Genomic DNA, 26,203 nt, shown 5'->3' with positions numbered 1-26,203 from the left:
CCATAGGCAAGTAATTAACTGGTTTACTGTATCCCCTTTGATCTTGAACAAAACTGCCCACATTTTACTGAGCTTGAAAGTATCCATATCTCACTCTAACCAATAAAAATGTAAAAGTTCCCTGTTAGGGCTCGCACTGTTTTCTCTCTTGCTTTCCATTGCACCATCAGTATATATTATATCAAGCCCTGGAGATTTATCCATATTTAAACCTGTTAAAGACACCGAATTCTCCTCTTCTGTAAAGCTAATACATCTGGAATTGCCCCCTTGTCTCCCTGAAATCTCCAACCATGATAAAGAGTATTAATTTAAGACCTCATCTACGTCTTCTGGCTCCACACTGATGATATTGGCTCCGTGATCTCTAATGGGCCTTATTCTTTCCCCAGTTCCCTCTTGCTCATAATATACTTATAAAAGGCTTTGAATTTCTCTTTAATCTTGCTTTCTCTATTTCCTCACTGAGTTATATTTAATTCTACAACCTCCTACAGTTTCTATACCCCTCAATACTTATCATGTTTTCAGTTCTCTTTCCTTTTCTTTACTATTTCTTGGTCCTTCTTTGCTGACTTGACCTCTGCTGACAATCCCTTATACACACCCCATGCCCAAACTTACAGCTCCTTTTAGCTACATTACAGGCTTTTGCATTCGATCTACTATCATCATTAACTTTACTAATTAGCCAAAGCTTTTCCCTGCTGGGTTAAATAACCTTATAAGGGTTATTTATTTTCTCTACACAACACAATTAATTCCTTAAACGCTAGCCTTTGCTTGTTTGCTACCATTACTTTTAATAAGATTTCTCAGTCTACCACATTCAACCCACAACCTATACCTCCAGAGTTCGCTTTGTTGAGATGTACAGCAGTGGCTTTAGTGGAATTAAATTACTTTCAATTTTTATATAAAATTCTATTGCATTATCATCATGACTCTTCCCTGAAGGCTTCTTAACTTCCAGGTCATTAATTAACCCTTTATTATTGCGCAACTCAAGATCAAAATGGTCTGTTCTGTTTTGGTCCTCAACATACTGATCTTAAGCACTCCATAAATTGCTGCTAAGCATAATTGTCTGGTCCCTGTGTAGATTAAAGGACACGTGATTATTGTAACACCATTGCTGTATATGTCACTGATTTTCTGACTTATACTTTGCCCCATTTACCATTAGTGTTTGGAGGTATATATATAACTCTCAATAATGGTTTCTGTCCTGCTGTTTCTTAGGTCCATTCTAATTAATTTTCCAATTTTTTTTTGCTTCCTATTTCATCTTTTATTATCAGGGCTACCCTTCTTGTTTTAGACCATCTCTTCTAAATGTCAAGCCTCCTGGTTAATTTAATTCCCAATCTGGGACACTTTGTAGCCTGTCAAATATTTAAATAATAGCTGTTAGATCCCATTTATTTCTACTTCTACTGTAAATTCATCTATCCTGATATGAATGTAGCATGCATTCAGATACAGAATATTCTAGTTTGTCATTTTTCCTTGCTCCACTAAATGGAGTTATGCTCACTCTCATGGCTGCTTGCTCTGTCCCTTAGATTGGTTATCATGACCCATTTACCTTAGCCTTTTCCTTAAACCAGAATCTTCTCCTCCCTACCCCAAAGAAGTGGGTGGAAGCCTTTCCTACAGCCCTAGTTATTAACTTCTCTGATATAATCCAACACAAGAGTTTCCTCTTTCCCCACTAACGGTGCCAATGCCCTATAAATGTAAACTCATTTCTCCCACACCAGTCTGTGAGCCACATATTCTGTTCTCTGCTGTTATTGATCTAACATTATCTGCATTTAACAGTTAGTAATCTAAATATTATTACTTTCATGACTATGTTTAAACCCGTAAGCTTCAAATTGTTTATATTATTTCAGTACTATTGAGTAAATTGACTGCTCACTCAAAGGTAACACTCTATGTACACTGTATCTAAAAGAAAATCCATGCCTTACCTTAGAAGAATCCAGACTGAAATCCCCCAGTTCCACAAGTTCTTCTGCTTGTAAAGTTTAATGGTGGTTGGGAGACCAACACAAGATGCATTACTGTTACCTACTCAGTCGGAGTGTGGAGCAAAGTAACAGGAAATATACCCACTAAATCCCCCCCCCCCAAATAAACTCATGATATCAAAGCCTAATCCTTTTCAGAAATTCAGATACACACTAATATACATTATGATGGCAGTGATATCCTAAAAAACTTGCTATGTTAAACTGTGTCTGATCTCAATTTAGCAAATAGAGGTTTACTCTGCACCTCATAGGAACTGCATTCAAACCATACATGCTGCACCATTTCTTGTCAAATGCCGTCCTTTCTTTTCCTTATCCCAATTTTGTTGCCACAACGGTCAAATAGACTTTTTAAATATGGCTGTCACCTCCTTTTTACACAAAGCCACCGCTACATTTACATCCTTAATTTTAAGCGATTGCTTGGCTAGAATGTCAGCCACCTCTTTACTTCAACCCCAACAAGGGGAGGGAACCATCAGAACTAGATTTACAAGCCTGGACCCTGCAGTCTTAATTGTTGCTGTCCAATGTCAAGAATGTCTGGCCTACAATTTGAAATACCCATTTAACTGATCACTCCCCACTACTGCATCATGATACACTTCCCAGTTACTCACACACTTACTATATCTATAGTAGGGTCTATAACAGAAACAGTGTTGTTAAACAGATTCATCCTTGAACTCCTACCACCAAATACTTTTCTAGGTTCCACAAATTGAATCAGCAGATTTCATTTAACCAGTTTCGGCAACTTAGATAATTACCTGGCTGGATACAGGGTTGTTTGCTGCTTTATAACTGTTTGTTTACTGCTGCAAGATGAGAGAATTGAACAGTTTAAAATGAAATTACCTCCTCACTCACAATTCCTACACACATGCAGACACTACCCTTGGTTGCAACTGGTTAGTAGCCATTCAGATTATCTACAGTAATCCCAGAAACTAACAAATCATGTTAAGCATTATCTATTTCCTTGAATTTTGGTATGTTAAAAATTAGGATAGCTAATTAAACTGAATATTCCATTATCCTCTAATATGTTTCAATAAGCTAAGTAAACTTTCACTAATAAAGGAGATATATGCTGCCAGAATTCATCTAACATCATTTTACAGAGTTGGCTTCAACACATCAGAAATTTAAACTGCCTGTTAAAATGTTTCAATACCATGGTGAATAGATCAGAACCACTCCTATCTAATCTCCTCATTGAAACTCTAAAATAGAAATTGCATGAAACAATTCCTGGCACTGAAAAACAAAACTGCTATTACTACAATTTGCTTCACAGAAATAAAGTAGTATTAAAGAATCCCTTTTGCAGCATATGTGAAACCCATTGACAACCTCAAGAAGACTATATAGTACAGATCCTAGATTTTTTTGTCATAATTGGAGGAAAAGGAGAGGTGAGAAACTGTTATAAGGTGAGGGCTGAAACTAACCCATTACATCAAAATTCCATCCTGGCTATAATGCTCTTTTATTTCCTGGAATATTTACAAGAATTTTAATTGGATTTGAAATCTGTGAAAGGATCATTATAGAATCCATTAGCCAAGACAAACCATTTTACCCAGTAGTCTACAAGTGCCCTTTGAATGCATAGGACCAGCCGAAAGTGTGGATGACCATGTTTTTACCATGGCACCTCATGCATTAGAGGTGACACCTATGTTATTGAAAGGGAGATGATTAGTTGTGTTCCTAAAAAAGTTATTTTGTTTCTCCATGAAACAAAACCTCATCATCTGCACATGCTTCAAGAAATATAGTATATTTGTTTACTATTTTTCACTTATTTTTAAGAGTTAATTTTATTCCATATCTCTAACTACTGAGTAGTGTTTCATGCATTCTGTGCATATGAATTTTCATTACTCGAATGGCCATAATATGACGATTGCCTGTCATGCTAGTGGAGGGATATGGAATGGAAAACTATTGGAGAGGGACACCGGCAGCCTCAGTGTTCCTAACCATCCTCAAGAATATATGATAACCTGCCTTTGTGAGCCATTGCAGCTATTTGTGATTCATGGTAGTCATACATCACACAATACTGTATAGTTGGGGAGGGAGTTCAAAGATAGAACAAGTATCAAAGGATAGTTTCAAGTCAGGATTTGTGTGACACGGTTGTGACATTTTGCAAGATTCCCATTGCTGTTACTGAAAGTTGTTAGATACACTCATTGTCTGATACTATTGTGGCATAATTGTTAGCTATTGTCATCTAATGCCTGAAATGTTGTCCAGATTTCACAACATACTCTGTGGACAGTTGCATTTGAAACATAGAAAACCTGCAGCACAATACAGGCCCCTTGGCTCACAAAGCTGTGCCAAACATATTCTTACTTTAGAAATTACCTAGGTTTACCCATAGCCCTCTATTTTTCTGAGCTCCATGTACCTGTCCAGGAGTCTCTTAAAAGACCCTATTGTATCCACCTCCACCACTGTCACCAGCAGCCCATTCCATGCACTCGCCACTCTCTGCATAAAAAAACTTACCCCTGACATCTCCTCTGTACCTACTTCCAAGCAGCTTAAAACTGTGCCCTCTTCTGTTTAGAGAAAATGAATAGAACTGAACACTATGCGGTTATCAGTGGACAGTTATGAGAATGAAGAACATGCAAGAATCTCTGTGCATGTGAATCACCCTGCTCAGTCTGGACAATGGTCAGTCCTATGCATAGCGGGGGATAAAAAACAATGCTATAGCTCAAGGCTGAGTAACAACTGCAAATGACCAAAGCATGCATCATCTTTCAACTGTGCTGTGTCAGTTGACTGCTCACTAAACTAACAATTATCTCCAAGAATATCCTTATTATACTCATAATAAAATCGACGCCAAGGTAGCGTAGCTGTTAGTGTGACGCTCTCTTACTGCTCGGGGCATCGGAGTTTGGAGTTCAATTCTAACGCTGCCTGTATGCCCTTTCCATAAGCACATGGGCTTCCACCCAGAGTCCAAACATGCACCAGTTAGTAAGTTAATTGATCATTATAAATTATCCCATAATTAGGCTAGGATTAAACAGGTGGATTACTGAGTGGTACGACTCATTGTGATAGAAGGGCCTGTTTCGCATTGTCTCTCTAAATAAATTTTAAAAAATAGATTTTTACTGTGTTCATATAGGGTGGATGGCAAAGTGCATTGGAAAATAAAGTGGTATCACTTGAAAACTGATCTGATTTAAATGGAATTGGCACAAAACGATTTTTTGATGTACATGTGACAAATAAAGCTAATCACTCTCTCTAAAACCATGAAGAATAAACCTCTACCTTTCACTTCTGGTAATGGATCTACTAGAAAAGAGGGCATCCCAAAACAATCACATTTTACAGTAACGTATCGGCGTGCTCAGATGCATCAACTTCTATGGGGTCAACCAAAGATCCAAAGATGTTATTGTCTTTTTTTAAATATATTCTTTACAAGCGTAAGACTCCACTGGACATTAAGAACTTGAAGTACTGCAGGCCTACCTCATCAACAAGTTCCTCATTTGCAAAGAACTTGAAGGAGCTAGACTTGGTGAAGACTGTGATACAGCCTGCAACAGAGGCATCAGTGCATGGAGGTACGCAGTCCAACAGCAAGTGATCGTCTTAATTGCTTTTCTTGTGCTTGCGAGACCCTGTCGGTCATTGGTTGTGTGGAATGCTGCAAGTTGATATCATTGGTTTACTGATGAATGGTGGGGTCAGACAGTGCTGGACTTGTATTGCCTCAGTTGTAGCGAGAACTAGGCCTCAAGCCAAGATCTGAAGCTCCACCAGAGTACTGGAAGCAGTGTGGTGCAACACCAAAGCTAAGGTTGGTGCTGGCCCCACCTAACCCCACCCCCATGTTCACTAAGCAGAAATCAAGTTGTATTGTGCTGCAACATTGACAGACTCAGGGACTTGGACTGTAATCTTTTTGTGATTGTATTTTGCAGCTATTCTATATGTGCTTACTATCTTATATATGATATTTGTGCCTTATGCTGTGTACGACTGGTGGTACTATGTTTTGTACCTTGGCCCCAGAGTAACGCTGTTTCATTTGGCTGTACTTATAGGTGTTTATATATGGCTATTCACATCTCTAAGACAAAGGAGATGGTGATGGACTTTAGGAAGACTAAGCCGGAACTGCACCCTGTTACCATTGATGGGGAGGACATTGATGTGGCGAGGACCTACAAGTACCTGGGGGTGCACCTGGACGACAGACTTGATCACATCACGAACACAGAGGCTGTGTCACCTCTACTTCCTGAGGGGACTGAGGTCCTTTGGAGTATGCAAGCCTCTCTTTCACATGTTCTACCAGTCTGTTGTCATCAGTATAATCTTCTACACAGTGCTGTGCTGGGGCAATGGCATCAACATGGGTGATTCCAATGGGCTCAGTAATGTGTTAGAAAGGCTGGCTCTGTTATAGGAGTCAAAATGGACACAGTGGAGCCTGTGGTGGAACAGAAGGCTCTTTGGAAAACTTCGGCGATTCTGGACAATATTTCTCACCATCTGCATACCACCTTGGCTGAACAGAAGAGCACTTTCAGTAACAAATTAAGACAACTGCACTGCTCCAAAGAGTGCTATGTGAGGCCATTTTTAACCTCGGCCATGAAGCTCTATAACCTATAGCAGGGGAAGTGATGACCCTCCTGTTAGGCTGCTTGCGGTAATTTATTCTTCTTTCTACTCTTCTAATATTGTATAGCTGCGAACTTGTAATGGTACTGTGACACTGTAGTTTCCTCTGGGATCAACAAAGTATTTGTCTATCTGTCTACCTATCCATCCACCTATGGTTGAATGACAATTAAACTTGAACTTGATCATTACAGACTAATACATATTCTAAGGGTCCAAAGAGAATTGAATAAGTTGCTAATTTATAAGCTAATGGATAATCCACAATTACTTTTCCCAATATCAATAGACTGATCGAAATGCTTGGAATGAGGGTATCTGAAAATGCACCAGACAAATTTACCAGAGGGACTGATCCCACTGTAGTTTGTCCATCCCAGTTATGAAAAGTCTTTGATCTGAATCTTTTGACCTCTGTTTCTCTTCCCATAGATGCAGCCCAATCTGCTGAGTATTTTCTGTTTTTATTTTAGATTTTAAGTGCCAGGATTTTTTGTGTCTTGATTTTCACTAAATAAGAATGTTTTATATTTGTTTAATGTTGCATAGACATCTTTGATGCTATTTGCTTTCCTTTGATAAGCAAACTTTTATCATTCCCTTCAACATTTGTCTTTACTTAACTTCAAATATTCTGTTTCAGTAGATATGATGAAATGGTCCAGACCAGATTGTCTGCTCAAAGCCCATTACAATGAATAATGGCAAAGTGGTGAATAAGTTGATATTAAGTTACCTTTAGTGATCCATATTGCAAATAGTGGTAAAGCAATATGCTTTTAAAACACTTTAATTAGCAACTATGATTAAGAATTAAATACATTTCATTCATTTGTCTACTTGCCTGGCTAGGTTTGTTCAACAACTCAGTGGCCACTTTATTAGGTACAGCTGTATACTTGCTCTTTAATGTAAGTATCTAAAGTAGCAGCAACTCAATGCATAAAAGCATGAAGACATGTCAAGAGGTTCAGTTGTTCAGACCAAACATCACAATGGGGAAGAAATTAGATCTTTATGACTTTGACTGTGGTATGATTGTTAATGTCAGATAGGGCCGTTCGAGTATCTCAGAAACTGTGATTTTCACCCATAATAGTCTCTAGAATTTACAGAGAACAGTGCAAAACAAAACAAAAGACATTCTGTGAGCAGCAGTTCTGTAGGTGAAATTGCCATGTTAATGAGAGACTAGTTCAAGCTGACAGGAAGATGGCAATAACTTAGATAGATAGATAGATAGATACTTTATTCATCCCCAAGGGGAAATTCAACATTTTTCCAGTGTCCCATACACTTACTGTAGCAAAACTGATTACATACAGTATTTAACTCAGTATAAATATGATATGCATCTAAAGTCACCCTCCCAAAAAGTATTAATAAATAGCTTTTAAAAAGTTCTTAAATAGTTTACTAAAGTGCATTGAGTGGTAATTTAAGCTCAGTCCTAACCCCGGCACTTTAGCATGTCTTGCCCCGGTGGTTGAATTGTAGAGCCGAATGGCGTTGGGGAGTAATGATCTCTTCATCCTGTCTGAGGAGCATTGCATTGACAGCAACCTGCCGCTGAAGCTGCTTCTCTGTCTCTGGATGGTGCTGTGCAGAGGATGTTCAGGGTTTTCCATGATTGACCGTAGCCTACTCAGCGCCCTCCGCTATGCCACCGATGTCATACTCTCCAGTTCTGTGCCCACGACAGAGCCCGCCTTCCTTACCAGCATATTAAGACGTGAGGCATCCCTCTTCTTAATGCTGCCTCCCCAGCACGCCACCACAAAGAAGAGGGCACTCTCCACAACTGACTGATAGAACATCTTCAGCATCTCACTACAAACATTGAATGACGCCAGCCTTCTGAGGAACCACATGTTACAACAGTGATGTGCAGAAGAGCATCTCTGAATGTGCAACATGTCGAACCTTGAAGCCGATGGTCTTCCAGCAGCAGAAGACCATGAGCATTCACTCAGTGGTCACTTTATTAGGACACCTATTGAAGAGGCCATTGAGTATATGCGGCTCTTTAGTGTTGATAAAATATCTCAGGGTGCTTCACAGGAGCACTGTGAAACAACTTGATTAATGCTAAACTACAAATAGCAATATTAGGGTAGATAAATAAAAGCTTAGTCAAAAGGTTAGATTTTAAGAAACATCTTAAATGAACAACAGAAGCAAAAAGGTTTAGGATGAAATTCTAATGCTTGAGGCCTAAGACATGGTGACCATTGTAAATCAGTTATATTTGGTGGTGGGGGGGTGGTTTCATGGACTGGGATTAGAAGAATGCAGTCAAAGTTCAAATTAAATTTACTTGTCACCATTTACAACCCTGAGATTAATTTTCCTTTAGGCATACTCAATAAATCCATAATAGAATAATAACCATAGTAAAATCAATGAAAGACTGCACTAACTTGGGCGTTCAACCAGCGCGCAAAAGGCAACAAACTGTACAAATTTAAAAGGTGATAAATAATAATAAATAAGCAATAAATATCGAGAACATGAGATGAAGAGTCCTTGAAAGTGAGTCCATAAACTGTGTGACTATTTCAATGATGGGGTAATGTGAGGGTGAGTGAAGTTATCCTCATTGGTTTAAGAACCTAATGGTTGAGGGGTAATAAATTCCTGAACTTTCTGGTGTGAGTCCTGAGGCTCCTGTACCTTCTTCTTGATGGCAGCAGCGAGAAGAGAGCCTGTCCTGGGTAGTGGGGATCCCTGATGATGGATGTTGCTTTCTTACGACAACATTTCATGTGGATGTGCTTAATGGGTGGAGAGGGCTGTACCTGTGTTGGACTGGACCTTATCCACTACTTTTTGTAGAATTTCCCATTCAAGGGCATTGGTGTTTCTATACAAGGCTGTATTTCAGAGAACTAAGGGTTATAAGGGATTATTGCGATGGGATGGCGTGAAAACAGAAAGGATTTGAAAACAATGATGGAAGTTTTTAAAGTATGGTTCTACTTAACTAGGGACCAACACTGGCTCACAAGTACAGGCTGTAGAATTGGCCTGTCAGAAATGTACCGGATTAGCCAAGTTATATATAACAGAGCATGCATGAGGGTTTCAGAAGCAGATGAACTGAGGGACATTGCAGGATTGACAATAGGAAATCTAAACAATGGCAGGGAGGTGAGATCCAAAATTCAACGTGGGGTCAAATAAGACAGCAAGGTTGTGAACCATCTGGTTTTGTTTCACATGGTTGCCAGAGAAAGCAATGGAATCGCTGACTGGGGACAAGATGAATTTTGTTCATCTGGCAAAGGATGTTGTACAAACAATTATCAGATATCTTAAAAATAGTAGAGGAAATCACAAAAAAATAGGGTCAGGGTAATAGCTAAGTGCGAAGTATTTCGAAAAATACTTGCCTGAAGATATGATTTGATTCTTCATTGATGAATCTGTAACAATGCTTGCTTACTAATAATGCACGTAACTAAAGAGTACCATTCAATAACCATGTGTCCTACACAAGAGTTACCATAAAGTTGTTACTGCGTGTTTAATACAAGCACGTATTACTTAAGAATAATGCTTACTTACATTCTTATTGAACCATTAGAAAACTTATAATATGAACCTACTCATGGTGAATCAAGATGCTTTAATCTCTTAATACAAATTTCCTACTTTTTGGATTTATTTTCATTTTGTCGTTCAACTTTTGGTGCTAAAACCTACTGACTGTATACAATGATTCAGTAAGGATAACACTTGAGGAAATTTGCATTCATCATCAGAAAGTGACGTTGGCCTAATCATTTTAGTCAAAGCACAAACCAAATGGGAATCTCTGCCAAAGTTAGTCTCATTCTTTCATCAAGAATAAATTTCAGAAAATCTGCAGGTAATTGTTGCTATGACAATGTCATGAACAAGGGATGTGTCAATGTATTTGATGTGATTCATTTATCTCCACAACACACTTTAAAAAGGAAGAAATAAGGTTTGACAAACATTTCTTTTTACAAATGCACTCTGTACTATGAATGGTGCTTGGAAAGATACGAGTTGCCTCAGGAAATTTTTGATGATAACTCTTGATAATAAGTACAATATTAGAAAGGAGCCCAACCATAACTCACCAGTCAGTAAAAATGTCTGCTTCCATCAATTATAAACAAGGTTATGAAATTATTATGCTTATTGATTCATTTTAGTGTACATACTAATCTGTCTAGTAAGTTAAAATTCCTGTGCTTAAAAAGTCAATTATGAAAATACTTCTACTTTTAATTCTTTTCTGTCCATGAAGTGCTTCCACATTCAGTTAGCAAAACCATTTCAGTGAATGTGTCCTGTTGTCAGATCACAAGTCCTCTTTGGTCATGACTCCCTATACAATTTAAAAGTAATTAAAGAGTTTTCAAGCCATAGTCTGGTCCACATGATATCTGAGTATCAGACTTTCTGATTAGCTTTTCACGTGCACTAGATACTTTGAAAGCCAACAAAGCAAATGACAGAAGTTGCAAAACTACCGAAGAAGCTATACCATTATTAATACTGAGTCAGTATGATGACTAAACCATGTACAAGATGAAATTGCTTTAAGCAAATTGTTGGTTCTTCTGAAAGTTTAATATTTATGAAAATGATTTTCATCAGAAAATTAGGACTGAACTCATTAAAATATAGATGAGGAAAATGTGAGGGAATAAAGATTTAAATACATGTCAAAATGTTTCCAAAAGCTTCAATGATATTCACAATACCAAGATTTTTATTTCTGGATAAGCAATGAGCATTGGCCTAAACTCCCAAAATAAAACCTTTACCTCTTGAGCCTCACAAACCAAACATATCCCACAAACCCAACACCTGTAGAGTAATACGGGAGGGTGATATGAAGGGTGGCCAATAAGAATGGCAATGTAGTATACAGATCCAAGGTTTGGTAGGGAATGAGTAGGGAGGGGTATTGGTATTTGTGCCCAGGAAAGGAGTAGGAACATTGGGACTGGAAAGTTTTAAGATCTCTTTAGGACGAATAGTACCTCATGAACTATAACAAAACTAAAAACAACTTAAATACTCCTGCGACCTTCATCCTCATCTTTCGCTCTTTGGGGAAGGTTTTCTTGAGGACACAAAGGTCAGATTGCAATGATTTGTGGATGGTATTAACCCATAAAAGAAGCTCAAGACACAGTTGGTGAGTCAGAGATGACCTGGGGCTTAGATCGGCTGGTGTTCTCAGGATCCCTATGAACACAGAGCAGCACATATCAGCCAAAAGGAACGTACAGTGGAAACCCAAGTCAAGGAGCACAGGTGGTGTATTCATTTGGATTATCCAGAGAATTCAGCAGTAGCAGAACAATGTATTCACAATGGCCATAGGATTAACTTTGACAGCACAAAGCTGTTGTGCTGCGCTAATGGCTGTTGGAACCACCTGGTAAAGGAAGCCACTGAAATAAAACTAGTGGAAAAGAATTTTAACAAAGCTGAAGGTCTTGCTCTAAGTAAAAACTGGACTTCGATTGTAAAAACAGGTAGAAGAGTGGAAATCTGATTGGACGGAAGCAAACCAATCAGAAAGGATGGACACAGCAGTGTAAATATCACTGGACTAGACCTACCCGGGCATCATCCCTGAAAAAGATGGCAAAGTTTGTCATCAAAGCATTGGTTATAATCGATACTTGTACCCGGCTTGAAATGCAAGAGGAGTTTATTCATCATATACATCAGGAGAGCACTTGACCCTTTATCAAATCTGTGTTTCCTTTATCTCCTCTATTACAAGAAATTACCAAGTGATTCCCAACTACTGACAAAACTGAGACAGCCAGGGCTCACACGAACAATCAACAGGGAAGTCTAGATGCACCATATGGAATAGAGCTTTGCATTTGATTGTTTTAACAAAAGAAAAGCCTAATCTTGTCCTGCTGTGCTCTTTGATGATCTAAATTATCAGTTCAAGTGCATACCAAGACTAGGGACATCACTTCATTTGACAATTCATTCCAAAACTCAGGTGCCACATTAGGATGGAATGTTAAACAGAAGCCCCTGTTGTAATTGTACAGATGGATGGGAAGTAACGTATGATATAGTATCCTGGTCAATATCCAACCCCACATCCTCACCAAAACATCAGTCATGTATTCAACCTCACACAAATCGTCAGGTTCACTTGTACATAGAACAATGACAACAGTTCCAAATTAATCCATTGACTGTGAAGTGGTTTAAGAAAGTGCTGTGTATGTATTTTTTTGTTTTTCCTTCTTCTCTTAATCAAGTCGTTCTTTTCCTTGTCTCAGTTCCTCAGTGTGGTACCTGACAGTGAATCTCAATTTAATTAATGAACAAGCATAAGAGAAAACAGTGATAATCTGCTATCAACTTACAGGCATTAATTGACAGGCTTTAATAGTATGACTAACTGGTATAGCCAGCAACATGTGCCTAATTGCCTTTATTGATCTTTGTCTACTGACCCCAGACTCTGCTCTTTTCCCACATATTGCACTGGCTTCATGGAACCTATATCTAATGTAAGACTCAAATCATTAATCATATGAATAAATACAATAAGTTTCTATCCACATATTAAGTCCCCATTTCAAATTAGAGTCTGAATAGTTTCATTTACTGGCTACTTGTCCATAAGCCCCAGCTCAAAACTGATGAAATTTGCTTTTTTTCTGGATCAATACAGTCACCAGCGGAGAGCAACAATCCAACTACTTTTCCTGGATTTGCAGCCAGCTACCCCTGAAACTTGGTGTCCATCTTGTATATAGCCACATGGTGTATTATTTGGTAACCTGTGGAAATTATCACCTGAAAACACCAACAGTTCAGCTCAGTGTGTAAAATGTATTTCCTATGGATAGTTTTAATCTAGTTCAAAGGATCATTTATTATCAAAGTATACACCTATATACAACTCTGAAATTTGTCTCCTTCAGACAGCCACCTAAAAAAGAGCATGAAAGTTGTTCAAAGAGAAACATCAACCCACCCCCGCACAAAAAAGAACAGAATCCCTATCATCAGCCCCCAGACTCCCTCCCCTGCACAAAATGGAACAAGAGCATCAACCCCCAAAAACCCCTCCCCCCACAAAAAGAACAAAAACATTGACTCCCAAACAACCCCTCCCCCGCACAAATAAACTATCACAACGCAACAAGAACATCAACCCCCAAGCCCCCTCTTGTCGCACAACAAAATGGATAGAAATAGGTGAAAAAACACAAAATATAAAAACATAAGTCTGAAAAAGTCCACAGTAATTGATGTTATTCTGAACACTGGCCCAGATGATGTTCCCTAACTGGGATGTGAAGTTCTAAAACATTAATTAATCAAACCAAATTTAGTAAACCAAACCAGCTTATAGTAATTTGTGGAAAATGGCCATATTGAAGAATGTGATTCCACCATTAAATTATATCTTAATCTTAGAAAGAACATTAGAAAGAAAATATAATTTAAAGTTGCAATGACTTCATTGGAAGAAACATGGTTTGACTTTAAAGTGATGAAGGTGGAATTAAATAAAATTTAAAAGTCATAAAAATGAAGAGGATTTCATCTTCACTCAATACATTACCTACAAATTTAAACCCACAGCTACTCCATTACAGAACAATTCATTTTCTGTTATTCCAATTTTCATTTTTCCCCCAGAAATAAAGCTTTATCTGTGATCTTATAATCAGCAAATATAAATTGGAATTGAAATAAATTACAGCTGCATCATGTAGAATTATAAACAAAGTTGCAAATTAAAAAGCCATTTTTGCCCTAATAAGTCAAATTCTTATGAAAGAACAGAACAACCTGGAATATTGCAAGGTTTAAGCAATGTGTTCAAAGAGCAAAAAATAGATGGAGAGGGAGATGGAGAGATGGACAGGGAGAGGGAGAGAGAGAGAGGGAGATAATATTTTAGATTTTTATGTCTTCTCTTTTTGATTGGTCTTGTGTGAAATGTCCTTGAACAAAATGTTTATGGGCCCTCAGCATCCCTTTATTTTAACAAATCTTTATGGGAACTGTTCAATTGTTATATTTTTTAAGCATTCTTGTCATCAGCAAGCTCTTGCAACTGAGGCACTGACTGGATTTAATGGAAATAGATTTATCCTGCTCTGTTTCATGGAACCTCCTTAACAGGGATAAACTCGAATGACCAGTCTAGATGAAGCATCTCGATTCAGAATGTTAACCATCTATTTCTGTCTACAGAGGCTGACTGTCCAAGCGAATCCCTTCAGCAGCTTGTTTTTTTTTTTTGTGCCCATTAGTCAGCTTATATTTTGCACACCAGACATACATCTAACTTTCCTCTTACTATGATATTGGAGGCCATTCAGCCCATCAAGTCTTTATGCAATTGCCTTATTCTCACTCTTTCTCTCTTTATTTCTCTCCACCTCAAATCCCCTCATTTTCCTTGTAATTCTGCAATTTATTCCCTTTCATACACCCAACCAGACCTCTTTTTTTCCATTTTAAAAAAATTTAAAGATTAATTACATTATAAGCAACTCATTGGAAGGTATCTAATCAGTGCAATTGTGTCTTAGTATCAGTATCATAGATTGCACCTTCACTAATGAGTAACCATTCATCAGTGAGCAATTGTTCATCTTGCCTAGTGTATTTGCCTTTAGAAATAAATTAAGGTTTAAAATTCAGAGTACAATGGGAAGGAAAGAAACTGATATTATTTAGTCTCTTCTGCCATCTCCCCTTGTGTATTGTTTTCATTCTAGGTCTCCTTATCTAAGGAAGGATGTTTTTGTAATGGAGAGCAGTGAATGTTCATCATATTAGTTCCTGGAATGGCAGCATTGATGTATGGAGAGATTTGGACTTTTAGGCTTATCTTCACTGGATTCTGACAGGGCTGGACAGACAGAGAGAGTGAGAATATTGCAGGGAAGTCCAGAACCAGGAGTCACAGCCTTAGAATCAGGTTTAATATCACCAGCATATGTTGTGAAGTTTGTGAAAAAGAAACAGAATTACATTAAGTGTGTGTGTATATATATATATATAGAAATATATATCGGATGGCAGAGGGGAGGAAGATGTTCCTGAATCGTTAAGTGTGTACCTTCAAGCTCACACTCAGTGATCAGAACTGTAGGAATGATTGTGCTAAACGCTGAACTGCAATCAATAAACAACTTCCTGACATAGGTACTTGTATTATCCAGGTGATCCAAGACCATGTGAAGAATCAATGAGATCACCTCTACTGTGGACCTATTGTGGCTATAGGGAAATTGCAGTGGGTCCAGTTCCTTGCTGGGATATGAGTTAATTCTAGCCAGCACTAACCTGGGAACCTGGTTGGCCATTTTGGATGGTGACTTGAAAAAAATTCATCATCCAGTGAGTGCTGAATCTGGAGAATTTTCAATCACAGAAGGTACAGATGACAAATTCTTAAATATATTAAAAAACATTTATATATAGAAACAATAACTGAAAGGTTCAAGAGATTATGGGGAGAAAACAGAAACAGGGCAATAAATTTAGTCTGCTCTTGCATTCAATATAACCATCTAAGTGGATGGCAGACAACAAATGTCATGTCATATAGGTTAGTGTTAATAAATCAGATTGTGAGGCTGAAATGGATGAATGGCTTACTCCTGCTCCTACACCAATTGTTTTATGACTCAGTTCTATCATGTTCTTCCTTATTTGTTTCTCTACAATCAGTTCATAATGGCTCCAACCTTTCCACATTCTGAACTGTTTTCCAAACAAGCTACCTAGCTATCAAGACTATTTTCAGTAAAATATTCTGTCCCTCCATTTCTTAATGGATCTTTTCAGCTAATGGATGGAGGAAACTTTCATTCAACCAGGCAAATTGGATTCAAGCCTAAATATCAATGGACTGAACCTCTGGGGTGCATTCATTTCCACTTTCAATACAGTTTACGTCTGTGAAACAAATCACTGCCAGCCAGTAATATCCTGGATCTAAAGGGAGAGGTCTTGGTTGGCCCCACGGTGAATAGCAGCAATTTGCTGTTGAATTTACAGCACTTTCTACAAAGCTTTGGCCCATTTTGCCTCAAATTATAGCTAGCATTCACCAATTCACTTAAGATGGAAAACAGAAAGTTTAAAGGGGTTGTACAGAGCAAGATTTTCAGAATAAGAATCAGGTTTAATATCACCAGCATATGTCATGAAATTTCTTGTCTTTGTGGCAGCAATACAAAGCAATACATAATAATAGAAATGATGTCATCACAAGAAAACAATGTCAAGAAAACAACCTCTCCCTCAAAGTCACAGAAACAAAGAAGCTCATTGTTGACTACAAGTGGATCGGAGACAGGCTCACCCTTATTGACATCAATGGATCTGGGGTTGAGAGGATGAACAGTTTCAAGCTCCTTGGCATCCACATCACCGAGGACCTTGCTTAATCTGTACAAACCAGCTGTGTGGTGATAAAAGCACAACAGTGCCTCTTGCACCTCAGACAGTTGGAGAAGTTCAGCAGGAGTCGCCAAATCCTAAGGACCTTCTACAGGGGCACAATTGAGAGCATCCTGACTGGCTGCATAACTGCCTGGTTTGGGAACTGTACTTCCCTCAATCACAGGACTCTGCAGAGAGTGGTGCAGACAGCCCAGCGCATCTATAGATGTGAACTTCCCATTATTCAGGACATCTACAGTGATTGGTGCATAAAAAGGGCCCGAAGGATCATTGGAGACCCACGTCACCCCAACCACAAACTGTTCCAGCTGCTAAGGTATCGCAGAATTAAAGCCAGGACCAACAGGCTCCGGGACAGCGTCTTCCACCAGGCCATCAAACTGATGAATTCACTCTGACACAATTGTATTTATAAGCTACATTGACTGTTCTGTTGTATATCTAACTGTACATACTATTTATTACAAATTACTATAATTTGCACATTCAGACAGAGATGTAACATAAAGATTTTTACTCAAGTATGTGAAGGATGAAAGAAATAAAGACAATTAATTTAAATGTGATTTACATTAAGTGTCTGTGTGTGTATATATATATATAATTATGTACACATACATGTATAGTTAAATTAAGTAAGTAAGGCAAAAACAGAAATAAAAAAAGTAATGTGATAGTGTTCATGAGTTCAATGTCCATTCAGAAATCAGATGGCAGAGGGGAAGATGCTGCTCCTGAATCATTGCTTGTGTGCCTACAGGCTTCTGTACCTCCTTCCTGCTGATAACAATAAGAGCAAGAGATGACCTGGATGATGGAGGTTATTACTGGTGTATGCTGTCTTTTTGAGGCATTGCTCTTTGAAGATGTCCTGGATACCATGGAGGCTCATGCCCATGATGCAGCTCTATGATGAAAGATGTGTGTTCCCTCGTCTTACCCTTTCTGATGTCCACAATCAGTTCTTTGGTCTTATTGATATTGAGTGCAAGTTTCTCGCTGCAACGCCACTCAACCAGCTGATAAATTTCACTTTTTACATAGAGACTGACAGGTGCCTGGAATGCACTGCCAGGAGAGTGTTGGAAGCAGAAACAACAATGGCATTTAAGAGGTTATGTACGTGAGTAGTCAAGGAATGGAGGTATATGGATCTTGCACACACAGAAGGGATTAGTTTAGATTAGCATGCTGATGACCATTGTCGGCAGTATCTCAGATAAGATATACAGGTGTACAGGAGCAAGATAGAAAGATAGACAGATAGATGGATACTTTATTGATCCCAAAGGAAATTACAATGTCACAGTAGCATTACAAGTGCACAGATATTCAAATATACAAATATTAGAAGAGAAGATATACAGCTGGTTGAGTGGTGTCACAGCACCAGCTTTGCACTCTACGTCAGAAAAGACCAAAGAGCTGATTGTGGACTTCAGGAAGGGTAAGACGAGGAACACACACCGGTCATCACAGAGGGATCAGAAGTGGAGCGTGAGCGATTTGAAGTTCCTGGGTGTCAACCCTCTGAGTGTCTAACCTGCTCCCAACATATTGACGCATCTATAAAGAAGGCAAGATAGCGGCTATATTTCATTAGGAGTTTGAGGAGATTTGGTACGTCACTTAACACACTCGCAAATTTCTCCCGACGTTCGGTAGACAGCATTCTAACTGGCTACATCACCATCTGGAATGGGGGTGGGGTGGGGGGGTGCTACGGCACAGGATCAAAGTAGGCTATAGAGAGTTGTAAAATTAGTCAGCTCAATCATGGGCACTAGCCTCAAGTCTCCATAGTATCGAAAATATCTTCATGCGATGCCTCAAAAAGGTGGCATATTGACATGAACTCATGAACACTATTTTATATATAATAGATTGCATTGTACTGCTGCTGCTAAGTTAACGAACATCATAACAAATGCCGGTGATATTAAACCTGATTCTGAATCCGATTCAGCAGAGATATTGTGGGACAAAGGGCCTATTGCTGTACTGCACTGTTCTATGCCCCAGTCCACCCACAACAGATGAAATAGTGCTGGTATATATAATGAGGAATCAAGAAACACTTTTTTTTTCTCATGCAAGAACTTACCACACCAATAATAAAACTGCAGGTGAGTCATGAATCATTGCCTGGTTCTCAGTTTCAAAGCTGATCATCTTTCTTGGCATCTCCTCATATACGCATGTTAAACAAAGAAATAACTTGTCAAAAATTAGATGTTTTAATTTTAACTGGGAGCAATATGGATTAGGGTGAGTTTAATAGCATTACTGTGATGGTTTTTACTCACAGCACCATCTGTTCTTTCCAAAATGATAACACTAGATAATATAGTCTTCTGGAAAACAATATTAGAACATCAAACAGAATAACAAGTGTTAACTGTGGACTGGTAAACGGTGTATTTTGTAAATGACCTTTAACTCAACTACGTCAAATAGATGTGAAAAGGTAATTAGCATTTTGAATTTTGTCACAGATGGTCTCTTGAGTTACTGAATTCTGGGATTCAACACCGGTAGCTTGAACACCACCACACTAAATTGATTTAATCTATCTCGTATTTCTTTATATTAGTTTATATTATGTTGCTGTTTTATAAACTGGCATATAAAAGATTAGTTAAAATTTAGAATAATTTACAACTCCAGTGGAACCATTGGTTTTGTCAAATGTCCAATTGCACGTAAATGAGAAAAGTCGGGATGAATTAATGTCCACAAAAAGAACATATGATTTATTTATTAACTGTATGTCAGTGAAATGAACCTTCAGTCTTTAAGCTTGGAAACCATCCTTATGAGTGTTGACAATTTCTTTTCAATAACCACGTGCTAACATCAAGATCTATTTTCCCTGACTGGCATTCCCCATGGGAATGTGAAAGAGCTCTGGGTTAAATCATGAAATGAGCTCTGAACAGGTCAACTTCAATTAGGAATAGACTGAAGATGTGTGACTTTAACTGAAGATTGTACAAAGTTAAACCCATGTGTTTACACAGTGACCAGCTTACTGATTACTATTCCATTTAGCTTTCATTTTTGTTTCCGTTGTAAGAATCCTATTAAAATATGTTAAGTTACAACTTCATAGTTTCATTTGCTTAAATGAGATTAAGCATTTTGGCAGTGGTCCAAATTGATTGCTGGAACTGAATCCCTGTTAACTCATTTATCTTGCTTTGAGCAGATTTACTTCAAATATTCAGATGGCTATGGATGTTTCTGTGCTGTGATATAAACTTGAATTCCACCCTGCAACTGGGGAATTAAACCAAATAATCAAATCCACTGTGTTAGTAAAAAAGTATAAGTGACTATGAAACAACTGGATTGTGAACTGTAAAGTATTGTCAAAAAATCCAGTATTTTCACTAACATCTTTCAGGAAATCTTTGTGGCTCTTAACTGATTTATGTAATGGACTGGGAAGCAATTCATTTTGGTATTAGCTAACGTTAATATATGCCGACCAGCAAATACCCACAACCATTGCAAACAAAATATTAGAATTTTTTTAAAAAAATCACGATTACCCTAAAAGTGTTAAATCATCAATTTTAAGTTTTAAACGGTGCAATTTCAATTGATGTTTAGCCAAGGGCGTGTATAGGAAGGGGGACATATGCTCCGTACACATCTTGTTGCCAGGAGGGAAGACATGATGAAATGGGAGAGGAGTTTACATTCTGAAATAAAATTGTGAGCACGGGACCATGATATAAACCAGAACATCCATGGCAAGAAGGGAGCTCTTTGATTTGCGTGGAAATAAACGGTTTAAAAACAGTTCCTAAAATGGTACTGAGCAATGCATGGGATTTCCCCCCCCCCCCCGTTTCCTCCCTTTCATTTTTTTTGACTCACTGGGTAGCACCAGCCAGCCAAGAGACCAGATTTCAGAGCAAAGGAGCTGGCGGTCGCCATGGCAACCGGAGCAGGAGCTGCGCAGCCAAGCGAGGCGCGTGCGCGAGGGAAGCGGCGCGTGACCGCGCGTGCACCGGGCCCCTTCCCTGTCAATCACAGCACGCCGCCTTTCCACCGAGATGAGTTTCTGATGCCGCGCACTGGTTCCTCCGGAGGGGCAAAACGCGTCAGATATTCCTGAAGGGTCTGCATTATCTGATCGCTGAAACTGGTGCTACAGTTATTACATAACCACGTGTTTCCTGATCGAACTGGCTGAAATCGCATGAACATTAAATCCACGCAAATAAAGTGTAAACTTCCCCCCCCCCCCCCCCCACCAGCCTCCATAATCAGAAGCTGTTGCTCCTCACTGGCTGACTTGTCTCCCATGTAAATTCTGCGACATTTCATACGTGCATGGATGTCACTGCTTCCAGTGTCCTTTCTTCGGTTGGTTAAATATTAATATATGCTAACTTCCTTTTACAAATTCCCCTTAAAGGAACTCTCCAATCACGTCCTTCGGAACCGCCTTTCATCCTCACAATGCAAAACAAAAACCGCGTCTATTTTCTCTGTTATTGGCGTTCATCAGCAGTGAACTAATATTAATTTACCGTTGTGACTAAAAGGAGACATTCCCGAGCCAACAATTAAGCTTCACCAAGAAAGACTTCTAGCAAGATACAATCAACAGACTATGAATGTGAAACCAGGGAAGAGATTCTTGATAATACTGTATCCCCATCTTACATTTTTGTTTGGCATAATCAGGTCGATAATGTTAATACCCACAACGGTACCTTTGCATTTCGTGAGGTGTTATGGTGTTTGCTATTAGTTCAGAAATTTCTAAACTCAACTTCTGAGATGTTAGGATATGTATACAGTTTTCTTCTTCTGTGTGGCTTCCTCGTAACTAAATGGCATATCTACTGTCCGGTGTGAAAGGATTACCTTTGCAATGACCATGATTGCCGTGATTTAAATCTGCACTGTTAAAGAGAGCTCAGTGCCTCTTCTGAAAGTCCTATTGCAACAGGTTGCAACAACTGCAGCTCCATATCAAAGTTGTTAATGTACTAACAAGCTTAACGGGAATTTATAGAAGAATCTACTTAATAAACAGTGAACGGGCGCAGAAGTAATTGTTATCTGCCACCCATTGAATCGCAAATTGAAATTACGGTCATTGCAACCGCCCCTGAAAACAGCCCAAATTTAATATGACTATTGGATCAAAAAGTGAATCAAGATTATTTATAGCCAACGTTGTTCATTGGCTTTCCAGATACGAATATGTAATGCGAAATAAGAATTCGTCCAACTTCTTTGAGGAAGACCTCAAATAATTTTGCTAGGTAGGTATAATCGCTTTCAAAAATAAAGTGACGGTGCTTATTATAGCGTATTATATCAGCACATGCTGATTATAACAGTCAATACAAATTATATACGGTAAATTTCTCCAAATATAACCGGCTTAGATTGCCGCAATTAGAAGAGAGTCTGACAACAGATTCCCCCTCCCCCCCAAGCCACCCAATGTCACCCACGGTCCATGATCAACATCTCAGAAGTCACTAGTGGTACAAACATAACTGGACGATACAAAAAAAAGCCTGCTGTGGTTATTGTGGTCAAGACTGTAACACGTCCAGCCTCCACAAAGTCTTTATAGATCTACCATGGCACACGTCAGGAGTGTGGTGGAATTATTTCCTCGTGTCTGAATGTATACAACTCCAACAAACACTCAGAAAGTTTAATACCATCTAGGTCTGTGCAACCCTTGCGTTCAGTACCCAGTTCTTAATTGTTCGCTCCTCTGGCTTCCGTGTGTGTCCTCCGCCCGAAACACCGCAGCGCCTCGGCGGGTCCCCTTCAACCCAACTTCCCAAATATTTAACTGAGGTGCCTGAGGATATCAAGCCGCACACCATCGGCTTCTGGAAATCTATTGCAATCGCTTCCTGGAGGCTGGATCCAAATCCTGGACTTCCCTACCTAACAACATGGTGGGAGTACCTTCACAACACAGCAAGGAACTAGCTCAGCGCCACCTTCTCAAGGCCAATCAGGGATTGCGAAATCCCGTGCACAAATGGAGAAGGGAATACGGAGCAAACTGAATGGCATCAAACTGCGCGAGTGAGGCGGGGGGCGCAATCACACGAACAAGAGTAGCATCTCAGTGCCGGTGTTGAGTTTGCATACGTTACTCGAGACATGAATAGCCGTAACAACCTGTGACACTTCCCATTGAGGAAAAACGGCAATACCCGGCCAGGTTAGCGTAAACACTGCTTAGTTTAGCTTTGGGCAACCTCTTCAGGCACTGAGACAAAATAATAATTAAATCAATAATCGGTAGGAAAATTGCGCCTTGCCCTCCCAAAACCCGTCCCCTCTATTCGGCTGTTTCCCCTCGCCCTGTTGTTTCTTACCCTCGCGGCTCTGGAAGAGTATGGATCCTCAAAAAGTGCCCATATCCTCGGTTGCCACCTCTTCCAGCGGCCGATCTTACCGCCGCCCCCGGGACTGCACTCCTCGATGCCCAGTCTCTTGTTGAGTTCCTCTTCGACCTCGCCGTCTTGAACCTCCCCGGTCAGGAGATCGGGCGCCTCGAAGATGTCGAGCGCTTCCTCGGCGTCCCGGTGTTGCCTGTAAGTCATCCAGCAACAAGGCTCCACGTCGGTCTCGTCAATACCCCAGAAGGCCAGTTCCTCTTCGAAAAGTGGCCCGCACACATCGGCTGGGCAGTGTAGTTTGCCCGTCCGGTAGTAGTTGAGGACATAAGCGAAGACTCCCGGGTGCCGGTCGAAAAAATACTGGTTCACTCTGGGGTCATATTCAGGGTTGCTTTGCCCATCGGAGTCGGCGAGCAGCGCTAGCCGGGTCCCGGGAAGGGTTTTTAACGTGTTCCTGTAAGTTTCGTGCCGAGTTCCCCCTACGTTGAGAACTATTCTCTCGTTCCCTTCGATCTTGCCCATCTCTCCGGCTCAGACATGACTCGGAAAAAGAGACCCGCTGCAGTGAAATATTTCTTTCTCTCTCTCTTTTTTTTCTTTGGAATGGGGAGGGGTAAAATGGGATTTTTGTTGTTGTTGTTGTTGTTGTTGTTTTCGCCTGCTAATGTTTTCCCGCGGCAAACCAGGGCCAAATCGATGGCAAAGCTGAACGCTGAGCCCCCTTCTGTGGCGTTCCCGGTCGCCGCATGCAGACAGCGAGGCGAGCAGGTGAAGGCAAACGGAATGACACTGCTGCTCAGTATTGACCAGTTCCCTTTCCTCCCTCCTTGGGAGTGCGATCGACCTCTGAGAGTGAAAGAGCGAGGAAAGTGATCGCCTTATTTTCTGAAAGTACGTGACCGTGTTTTCCTTGCAGGGAGAAGGCGGCAGACAACACCCTGCTCCCGAAGCCCACGTAATGCCTCGGTGTTATGTTTTAGCATCACTTCTTCCTGTTATTTACAAATTGCCTCTGAAGGTCGCTGACAATGAGAGCATGGGTGCAGAGAGCGGACCAAGCATTTTTTTTTGTTGAAAAAATAATAATATTGGCTGCACAAAGATGTTTAAGTCCTGATGGTATCCGGGCTATTGTCAAAGCTGAACTAACACCCGACAACTTGTTGGATTGAGACCGTTACGCACGTTTTTTCCCCCCTCGTTAACCCCCTTCCCTCCACTACCAGTCACTCCTGCTCACCTTTGAGATCGCGGTCTATTCATGAGAGACACCCGCTTCCTAAACTGCCTATCGAGGTACACGCATTGTTTGTGTAAGATGCCAGTGTTTCACTACCCTTTGCAATGACTGTATAAACCACAGCCGATTTATACGGAAACCTTCAATGGAGGATTCCACTAAAATATGAATTAAAACAACGATATATGTCGGGAGTCTCGCTTAGCACATATCAGAATATTATTAAAAAACAATGTTTGTTAACCCTGTAGCGACCGTTAGTGTTAAACTTTGGTAGTTCCCAAGCAGCAGACTGCCGGCTCAACAGATGGAGGCAAAGCGGCCTCTAGCTACAGGTGAGTTGTTGCCAACCCGCGGCGGCCTGCACTGGTATTACAATAAAGGATTCGCCTTTTTCAATGCATTTGATCCCACACTTTATGAACGAGCGTGATGGTGGCTCAATTTCTATGCGGCCCGCTCGTTCAGCGGAGCATCAGTTGCAGAATACTGTTGAAATTCACACCGCCCATCGTCAGCTGTTATTAATAGGCCTTCGCAACACATTCCACGGTTCTGTTAAGAAGCCCTAAATACAGCTAATACTCGTCTTGCCAGTGGAGATAGGAAACCACATAAATTATTTCTAAATATGAACTCAGAATGTGAAAGCTAATGGGATGTGAGAAATTAAGCCGGCAAGTTAAGTCCCACTGAAACCCCTGGTTGCACAAAATAAGCATTGGACTTGGATCTAGGTCAATGGTTTCAGCAATTATGCAGTTCGTTCCCTCTCAGTGCGATAGGGATACCACCTTCCACACCCCCTCCCACCCCCACCTTTTCCTCTGAGCTTTCCAGCTCTGTGTAATTTTAAAGCGCAAACAAAATTCCCATGATTAAATGAAGATATCTTTGAGTAATTGTTGGATGAGGACTAAATTACTTAAAAGTGTCATTGTAAAGTCACAACGTCTGGTTGCTAAGTGAAAGCTGAAGTCAGAACTCAACCGTGGATTATTCATGTTCTACAAACCTGTAGATGATCACATTTATTAACAAATTTCTGCAGATGTACAGTGGAGAGCATTCAACTGGCTGCACCACCGTCTGGTATGGGGCGGGGTGGGGGGAGAGGGCGGGAGGTCTAACTACACAGAATCTCAGTAAGCTGCGGAGAGATGTAAACTTCGTCAGCTCCATCATGGGCACTAGCCTTTTCAGCGTCTAGGACATCTCTTTCCCCCTCTGCCATCCGACTTCTGAACTGACATTGACCCTTGGAAACACCAACTCATTTTTAAAAAAAAATCCATTTGGCACTGTTTATTTAATTTAACTATTCTATACATACTGTAATTCACAATTTTTATTTTTATTGTTATGTTTTGGATTGTACTACTGCAGCA

General features: G+C 39.8%; 1 protein-coding gene across 3 annotated transcripts in view; it reads right to left on the bottom strand.

The window, feature by feature from the left end:
• The window catches only part of LOC132398673 (potassium voltage-gated channel subfamily C member 2-like), a 179,883-nt gene extending 154,888 nt beyond the window's left edge, over nt 1-24,995 (bottom strand). The window contains exon 1 of one of the 3 annotated variants that reach the window (XM_059978430.1): nt 23,552-24,995. In XM_059978430.1, coding sequence (XP_059834413.1) covers nt 23,552-24,097 — 546 coding nt within the window. In that variant the 5' untranslated portion in view covers nt 24,098-24,995. The remainder of the gene's footprint in view (nt 1-23,551) is intronic. The other 2 variants (XM_059978429.1, XM_059978428.1) reach the window with 2 other exon arrangements.
• Between the last annotated feature and the right edge of the window lie 1,208 nt (nt 24,996-26,203).

The sequence above is a fragment of the Hypanus sabinus genome, chromosome 8, assembly GCF_030144855.1.
Source record: "Hypanus sabinus isolate sHypSab1 chromosome 8, sHypSab1.hap1, whole genome shotgun sequence".
In the NCBI taxonomy this organism is placed as follows: domain Eukaryota; kingdom Metazoa; phylum Chordata; class Chondrichthyes; order Myliobatiformes; family Dasyatidae; genus Hypanus; species Hypanus sabinus.
This window is presented reverse-complemented; position numbering and strand designations above follow the sequence as displayed.